General features: G+C 36.9%; 1 protein-coding gene across 1 annotated transcript; it reads left to right on the forward strand.

The window, feature by feature from the left end:
* Positions 1–452: 452 nt before the first annotated feature.
* On the forward strand, positions 453–8,332 carry LOC137037635 (E3 ubiquitin-protein ligase TRIM39-like). The gene is made up of 8 exons (XM_067411773.1): positions 453–573; positions 1,041–1,127; positions 1,283–1,854; positions 2,576–2,671; positions 5,046–5,279; positions 5,371–5,509; positions 7,350–7,376; positions 7,524–8,332. Exons 2-8 carry the CDS (start codon positions 1,061–1,063, stop codon positions 8,060–8,062), a joined length of 1,674 nt encoding a protein of 557 aa, XP_067267874.1. The 5' UTR covers positions 453–573; positions 1,041–1,060; the 3' UTR covers positions 8,063–8,332.
* Positions 8,333–9,350: the final 1,018 nt, after the last annotated feature.

Genomic DNA, 9,350 nt, shown 5'->3' on the forward strand with positions numbered 1-9,350 from the left:
ATCTTGTACTTTTGTTTTTTAATGCTCCATAATTGATTTATTTTCAATATTTAATGAAAAAAATTTATTACATTTTCTTCTCTCCATCTGTCAAAATGAAATTGGATGTAAATCAATCAGCTGCGATTTTACATCAAGAAAATTTCAGCGTTCAGCATCTGAATAAAGAGTATTACTTTCTATGAATGGATAAGTGACATTTTTTTGTACTCTTATTGCTATGAAAATTGTGTAGATTGAGCAGAATCTTTCCTGGAAACTCTTAATAAATGTTGCCAAAAAATCAAGCTTTTGTAAGTCTGCTGAAATCTCTTCCTTCCTTCATGACCTGATAGAAACATCAGTCCAAATACAAACAGACACACATGAACTCAACACACTGAATACAGAGACAAATGTAAATGTGTAAATACAGGAGGAGCTCTGACATCACTGTAGTTCAGAGAGATTCAGAGAAAGTGAAAGTAACTTGATCAACAACAATATGAACACCTTAAACGATCAAACTTTTTAAACAACAGAATATTTATTGAGCCGTTCAGAGAGTCTTGTGGACACATCTGATCCTCACAGGTAATGATAGAAATATAAGAGAGATTGAGCTGAACAGGTTTCTGATGGAAGTGATCTGGTTTAGTAGAGTTTATGTGGAACTGGAATGAGTTGAACTGAATCAGGTTTAAGCATGTCAAATACTCAGCTACTTTAGTTGTTTACTGCACTGAAATTGTTTCAGAATTGTATTAAAAGTGTCATTTGATTGGTTGTAAAGCAAAGTTTGGTGTTTTTGTGATTTTGTCACATTATATAAAGACTAAAGAAACAGGAAGTAAAATGAGCTACAGACAGACTGAACACAAACCTGCTAAACTGCAGCTGAAAATCACATTTATATCAAGGAGATTAAAACTATACCAAGACATACAATATATCTGTTCATTTTGAGGGGAAAGGTTATCTGTACTTAAATTTCATTTAATATAAAAAGCAGTTCCTCATTCAGATTGTGTTTTATTTTTTATTTATTTTTTCTTAAAAAGGCATCAAGAGAGGAAGAGCAATGGCAGAATATTTCCCAACATCACCGAAAAGACGAGAAAGGACAGGGAGTGTGGATGTTCCTCCATGTGAGTCAATAACCCAATCAAATCTCTTAAATTTTATCTTCTTCAAAGTAGCCACCTGTTTTCTAGATTTAAGCTCTGCACATTCTGCACATTCTCTCAACAAGATTTTCACTACACTAGTGAAGGTGATTTATGTTTTTCATTTCTCTGTCCAGTGATGTCATCCTCCAGCAGTCCACTGACTGAGGAGCTTCAGTGCTCAATATGTCTGGACGTGTTCACTGATCCAGTCAGCACTCCATGTGGACACAACTTCTGCAAGACATGTCTGAATAAGTGCTGGGACAACAGCCAGACCTGCAACTGTCCAAATTGTAAAGAAACATTCAAGATCAGACCTGATCTCAAGATTAACACCACACTCCGTGAGCTCGTAGATCACTATAAAAAGAAAAGTCCTGCAAGAAAACCTGAAGTTCTGAAAAAACCTGAAGTTCTGTGTGACGTCTGTGAGGAAAGAAAGCTGGAAGCCCTGAAGTCGTGTCTGGTGTGTCAGAGCTCTTACTGTGAAACTCACCTGGAGCCTCATTTGAGAGTGGCAGGTTTAAAGAAACACAAACTGATCAATCCTGTGAGGAATCTGGAGAACTATATATGTCAGAAACATGAGAGACCTCTGGAGCTGTTCTGTAGAGATGATCAGACGTGTGTGTGTCCGATGTGTGACGTCACAGACCACAAGAACCACAACACTGTTTCTTTAGAAGAGGAGAGTGAAGAGAAGAAGGTAAAAGTTACTATTAAAACTGGTTTTAAATGGCTCGTATATAGTCTTGAGAGACCACCTCAAAAGGGAACGTCTCCGGTTACTTAGTGTAACCACGGTTCCCTGAGAGAAGGGAACGAGACACTGTATACACTGCTGTGTTACATAGCTCAGAGTCTTTGTCAGCTGCGCTCTGCTTCACACCAAGATTCTGAGGCAATGGCATCCAGCGCTGCCTTATAGTGCGGGGGAGCCTGCCTCTGTTTTATGTGAGATACCATAAGGCTTCAGTATTTGAGGAAGGAGGAGATAACCCCATAGCAGCATTGAAAAAAATGAGTTATTGTATTATTATTTTTATTATATTATTATTATTTTTTATGAATATATTGGCCTTTTTAACAGGCATCTATCGATGATGCAGTGTCCCTCCTGTCCTGAGAGAAGGGTATCAATGTTTTATAGTCACCAATAACATCATACCATGATCTTATTGTGTTCCTACTTGACTTAAGCTCAAGTTTCACATTAAATGTGATTACTACTTTTAATAGGGTATAATATCTATTTTAATATGCCATTTGAAGCAATGCATGTTTGCGCAATTTCGTTATATTTTTTATACAGTGGTGTGCTGTGGGATTTTTTTTTTACTTATCAAAACTGCTGAGGCAAAAAAAAAAGGTTAGGGACAGTAAATCTCTGTCATGATGAATGTGTCTGTGTTGTTCTGTGTCTATAGACTGAACTGATGAAGACACAGAAAGATGTGCAGCAGATGATCCAGGACAGAATCAAGAAGATTCAAGATGTCAAACACTCAGCAAAAGTCAGAAAAGTGAGTTCAATTATGTAATTCAGTTTTATAAAATATTTATTACATCAGTTAGTTCAGGGGACTTTTTACTGTTTGTATCACTCTGCCGGTGTGTATTTGTTTCAGTAAGTCTGTCAGCTTGTGTTTTAGTGGTGGATATTTTACTCTTCGAATTTGCGGTTTGATATTCAGATTTCTTTTGGCTATAAACCCACAGTGCGCTGTCGTAGACATACAAATAATATCGGATGTGTTACGTAACGGTGTGTAGTGAAAGGCACAAGGACGAAGGAGAATATGAATAATGGTATTTAATGACAAAACAGGCAGGTAACTCACTTTAACAAAGTTAAAATTAAACACTGAAATGCAATACAATTTGATTGTGAAACAAACCAGGCTCAGTCTAAAACAAGTTATTTTGTATTCCAGTGGTCTGTGTGTTCATTATAAATTGACGTTAAACATGAAGAACGCCTATTTTTCACATTCCTGACTAGCGGACTTACCAAAGGGTTTATGAACAAGAGCTTTGCTGTGAAAAAATTCACAAATCAAGCAGGCTAAGAGGACACTGGTTTCAGTGTTCTAATGTCCAACTTTTGAAGGTATACGCATTATAAAATTAGTCACTTAAAAAAAAAATGATTTCGGACCTAAGGGCCGCGTCATACGAATTCACAAATCATGAACAGCGACATGCGATATTATTTGCTTGTCTACAACAGCGCACTGCTGGTTTATAGCCAAATTAAATCTGAATATCAAACTGCAAACTATCTTTAGTGCGTTCATTGCTTCCCACACCAGACTGTCCTCCAATCCAAAAAAAAATTACCCTATGGGTCGTTTTTACAAGCACCTCATTACGACCTATATTTACGTTTTAAAGTCATGCGCCCTCTAGCTGGTGTAAAAATAATGACAGTGTCGTGTTACGTCTGTCGTCATGAACTTATGACTGTCGTTACCAATCAAAATGCGTGTTCATTTAAATGCAATGTGTGGAGTGTTTACACCATTTGTCCAATTTCCAATTAGCAAAACTCTTTTTTTATTGACGACTACAGCCACCCCACAATACAACACAACACAACACCCCACAACCTAACCTTAGTGATTTAGTGCATATACACTTTGAGCACATGCAATCCTTGGGATCGAACCCACGATCTCATGATCACATGATCACATGATTGCATATTGTTGTATATTGCAATGCTCTGCCAATTGAGCTACGCGAAACCTGAAATATGACACAGATAAAAGGGAACAATGCATTAAAATGAAAGTCCTGTTGTCAATAGGGGCGCAACTTTAGCAAACGCTCCTATGGGTCGTATTTCATGAATTAAAATGAAAGTGTCCTGTTGTCGAGGTGCAACTTTAGTAAACGCTCCTATGGGCCGTATTTCAGGGAAGTGACAAATGACCTAGGCGTAGCCTATTGGTTGGAGGACATGTTGCATTACGTCATAGACATAACAATGCAGTAGCTTAATAAGACAAGCTATAAATCAGTTTCCTGATTCAAAAAGGGAAGATAATCAGAATCAGCATCTCTAAGAAGGAAGATAAGAAAAGGCAAAAACTCAACTCAAAAACAAACTATAAATCACTTTCCTGATCCAGAAGGGGAAAAAAGCAGTACAACAATCTATAATCAATTTCCTGATTCAGACCTTTGGGAAACAATGTATTTAAAGTAAAAATACAAAAAGTTTCTCTGGATTTACACTTCATGTCGATATCTCTTCCCTGACCTACTGAATAAACTTCAACGCCAAAATAAAAAAAGCTCACAAAAAGAATGTGAATGCTGTTGGACAGCATATAACATAAATGACATGAATTATATGTGATGACATTTTTATAAATATATTTTTACCTGTTCTAGGATGTGAGAATCATTTCAACCTCCTAGTAAATTGGAATTGAGTTACAGTTTCCACATTTATAATTAGCCAGAGGAATTACAAATGGTAGATGCTTGGAAAGACTTTTACATACAGAACTAAAGAGTTCTTCAAATTCTTTGCTTTACGAAATGACATCAAGGGGGGATGTTTAAAAGTTTTAGGAAGATCTGGGTCTGAAAGCGGAAATAAACAAAGTAACTGTCAATATTGTGAATGCAAGTTACTGAATATTAAATTTGATTGTAAAACTGCTATTGCAATCTTGATTACATGCTTTTTATTCTTTTTTACTTTGATCAGTTAAAGTAATAGCACATCTCTTCACAACAAGACACATGATTTTCATTCAGTGCAGTCGGTGCAGGATGAAGTTATTTTGAAAATCCTCTGATAATAATGAAGTTTGAGCAATAGTAACACTGATTCTTGTCTTATCAAACACCACTAATAACGTGTTGATTGTCCTGGTTGAGCAGAGAAACACAGAGAAGGAGAAAGCAGCCCGTGTCGAGCTCTTCACTGATCTCATCCGCTCCATTGAGAGATGTCAGACTGAACTGCTGGAGATGATGGAGGAGCAGCAGAAAGCAGCAGAGAAACAGGAGGAAGAGCTCATTGAAGAGCTGGAGCAGGAGATCATTGAGCTAAAGATGAGAAACACTGAGCTGGAGCAGCTCTCACACACTGAAGATCACCTCCACCTCCTACAGGTCAGTCAACATCTCTCTGATCAATGATAATGCAGTATATGACACCATAACACTCCCCATGATGAAGGATTTCTCCTCTCTCCTGCTGTAGATTTACTCATCCCTGTGCAGCTCTAGAAACACCAGGAACTGGCCTGAGATCAGTGTGAAGACTGATGAGAGTCTGGAGACTCTGAGGAGAGCTCTGATTCAACTGCAGGACACTCTACAGGAGAAACTCACACTAACTGGTATGACAATATCAAATACACCGTACAGATACATATATTAAAAACAGAACATTATCATTAAAAATGTAATAAAAGAGAGAGACACAAGAGTTAATGGTTACTCAAGCACTCCTTGTGTTGTCTAAGGATAAACATAAATATTAAATATTAATATAATATTTAAATCAAAACACAAGACAGAAAAAAGAAAACCTAATATACAATATACAAATTATTTTTTTCTCACAACTGGTCGAACTCAGGTAGGTGATACAATAATGGACTTCTCTATGACATAACCATCTTAAAATTAATAATAAAAAAGATAATTAACTGAAACAAATTAGTTGGACATTAAAGCATTAAAATAACAGTTTGATATTAAAATTTCATGAATTTCACTATAACAATAAAGCGAGATGAGAGTTAGTAGAACTCAAGCGCTCCTCTGTAGTTGCACTGCAGTTGTCATAAATAGACATATGTAGAAAATAAATAAAATACATACAAATAATTTTATATTTCTGTAGCCCAAATATGATGTGGGATGGTCACATTATTATCATCAGCTCACAGTTCTTCTTGAAGAGGACCGATCATTTTCAGCTCTAATTTCAGAAAACATATAAAGCTGTATAGAGGGGAAACTGAAAAGAGAAACATTAATATTCAATTAATTGTAAACATTCATTATGCATGCAAATCAGTTTAGCAGAGAATAACTTTAAATGTTTCACCAAAGATATAAGCGTTCAGAACTTACAAGCTGCGTCCGAAATTGAATACTTACTATATAGTACGTGAAAAACAGTATGCAAACAGAGTAGTATATCCAAATTCATAGTATTCAAAAAACAGTTGGCGAGTACCCAGATGACTTACTACTTCCAGGGAGATTCTGAAGTGCGAATACGATGGACACTTTACTATCCCACAAGGCCACGGGAGAGGATTTGTGAATGGAGTTGAAGGACCATAACTGAAGCTGGTTGGTCATGTGACCGTAACAGCATGCAGGATGTAGTGCGTCTGAATCCATTCATTCTACACGCATTCATACTATATAAAACATACTTTTTCAATGGTTGTGGAGTAAATTTAAATTCAAATGTAGTACCTACTCAACAGTATGTGATTTTGAACGCAGTAATCTTTCTTACAAGTCAGATCATGGATTTTCATGACATCACCACAGACTGCAGCTTCTCATCAGATCTTCTATTCAATCAAATGCTCTCTAGAATCTAAAGCTTTCCGCCCCACATTAAAAATAGAAACTGAAGCTGACACTGAAATTTTTTACATGGTGAATGGCACATAGTGCACTATATAGGGGTTAGGGAATGATGAAGTGTAAATATGCTTTTCATTGAGGCTAATGATGGCTGGTTTAACGTTAGTGTCATGCGAACTGCAGAGGACACACAGTCTGCTCTGGTCCAGAGACACGATAGCACAGAGTGAATCATATCCGTGAGTCAGCGTATAGACCACAAAACATATCGGACCCATTTGAATTCTAAACAGAATGCTGTATTTTAAAGCGATATAGAGGTGATTAGTAGGAGAAACGGTTAGAGATTAGAAGGAAACTGAGTTTTTACCAAGATCAACGGCTCTGGCCGAGCTGTGATATAAAAAAATCGGTATTGGCTATTTTAAAAAAGAAAAAAAGAGTTGTTCGATATGTCCCTTCCTGTCTTCCTGTTTCAGTTAAAATTGCAATCAAAATATTGAATAATGCTGCATGTTCCAAGGCACTTCAGTGGGCCTTTAAAGAAATCCTTAAAGCCTGTCTATAATTTCACACATAAAACATCTTAAAGATCTAATTATGTTTTATTGTCATGTGTCTCTACAGTTCTGAAGAGGATGCAGCAGTATGAAGGTACAGTGTGTGTCTGAACTACACTAGATTACATTCATATACTCACAGCTTCATTACTGTCTTACAGGATGATTAAACACTGGATATTACAAACAGCATCACAAAATGTCTGTTTTAAAATGTGATTCATATTCTCTGTTTTCTCAGTGGATGTGACTCTGGATCCTGATACAGCTCATCCTAAACTCATCCTGTCTGATGATGGAAAACAAGTGAGACATGGAGACAAAACACAGAAACTCCCAGACAAACCAGCGAGATTTAAAATCTGTGTAGATGTCCTGGGAAAGGAGGGATTCTCCTCAGGGAGAATTTATTTTATGGTGCATGTGAAGGGAAAGACTGACTGGTGTTTAGGAGTGGCCAGAGAATCCATTAAAAGGAATGGAAACATCTCAGCAAGACCCAGTAATGGATTCTGGACTGTGCGGCTGAGGAATGAGAATGAATATTTGGCCTGTGTTGATCCTGCTGTCTCTCTGTGTCTGAGAGTGAAGCCGCAGCGGGTCGGTGTGTTTGTGGATTATGAGGAGGGTCTGGTCTCCTTTTATGATGTGGAGTCCAGCTCTCATATCTACTCTTTCACTGGTCAGTCTTTCACTGGGAAACTCTTTCCATACTTTAGCCCGTGCTTTAATAATGGAGGTAAAAACTCAAATCCACTGATTATCACATCATCACACTGAGAGTAACGCTTAATGTAATTAATGTTTAAAACATATAAAAAGTATGTATGTTACTCAAAGGATAAAAATCACTTGTTGTAGCAGCTTGATTTACATCGAGCATCTTTTTTTTGTGCTTTTATTTGATTTGTTTCTGTTTTATTGTGTTCAATAATAACCCTACATGACCTCACCATGTGTAACATTTCTGAGTGCAATTCTTAAATGTCAGGTTCACAACTATAATCAGGGACATCAGTTTGATTTGTAAATAAAATTCACACTCCAGGTAAAAACATTATTTATATTTTACATATTAAATTTAGTAAATATTCATAAATATTTTTTTACAGTTTATTTGATCAGTATACAGTTAAAGAGTGAGTAAGCTGCATATCTTGAGATGTGAGATTAAAATTTGGTGAGAAGTTCACCTGTGTATACTTGTAAGTACCTATTGTATGAATGAAAACAAAAAATATATAAAAAGAAAGAAAAACAATCTTAAAAAGCTAATAAATAATATACATAAGAGAAGAGTTAAAGGTCCAAACATCATATTATTGTAGCTACCCTTTACAAAATGTCACAATGCACGGTACCATATTCAAAAATCAATTAGAAAGAAAAAAAATGTTTAACTGCATTTTACACAACGGATAAAATAACAAGAAATCTTTCAGACAATAATCAAGTTATGGCTCAATAGTCAACAAGAGAAATTATATAAAGAAGCTAGACTTGTGCCGATATTCGGTAATGCGATTGTAACACAGTTAAGTTCGTAGTTGGGGAAGGAAGAGGACAGGGTCGACGAACAACTGCTGACTGAGACTTTTATTCACTTGAAAAAGGTTTAACAGAAAAACTGTGCAGCGCACAACAACAAAAATAAACAATCCACAAAGGGCTTCACTCCAAGTAACTTGACGTGATTCAGTCAGCAGTTCCCCTCTCTCTCACACACTCCCGCTTCTCACGGCGCTTTATCCTGTCTCCAATCACTGGAATGAGAAACAGGTGTTCATGATTTGTATTCAACCCACTCAATTACCAAGCGTCTCCCGCTATTCTCTCCGGTTGCAGATCTCGCTGAACCACAGTGGGTTTACCAACTGGCATTCATGACAAAACGCGCACCACCTGCGTACATTCTCGTGAATGCCCGGCCAGAAAAATCGGGTCATGAGACGATTTAGTGTCACCGCCTGTCCCAAATGCCCCGCCATCGGATTAGATTGCGCCGTGTGGAAAAGCATTTCCATGAGGCTCTTTGGCACTAACAACTGGGTTGTATCTTCTTTTGTTT

Source organism: Chanodichthys erythropterus, chromosome 15, assembly GCF_024489055.1.
Source record: "Chanodichthys erythropterus isolate Z2021 chromosome 15, ASM2448905v1, whole genome shotgun sequence".
NCBI classification, from domain to species: Eukaryota; Metazoa; Chordata; class Actinopteri; order Cypriniformes; family Xenocyprididae; genus Chanodichthys; species Chanodichthys erythropterus.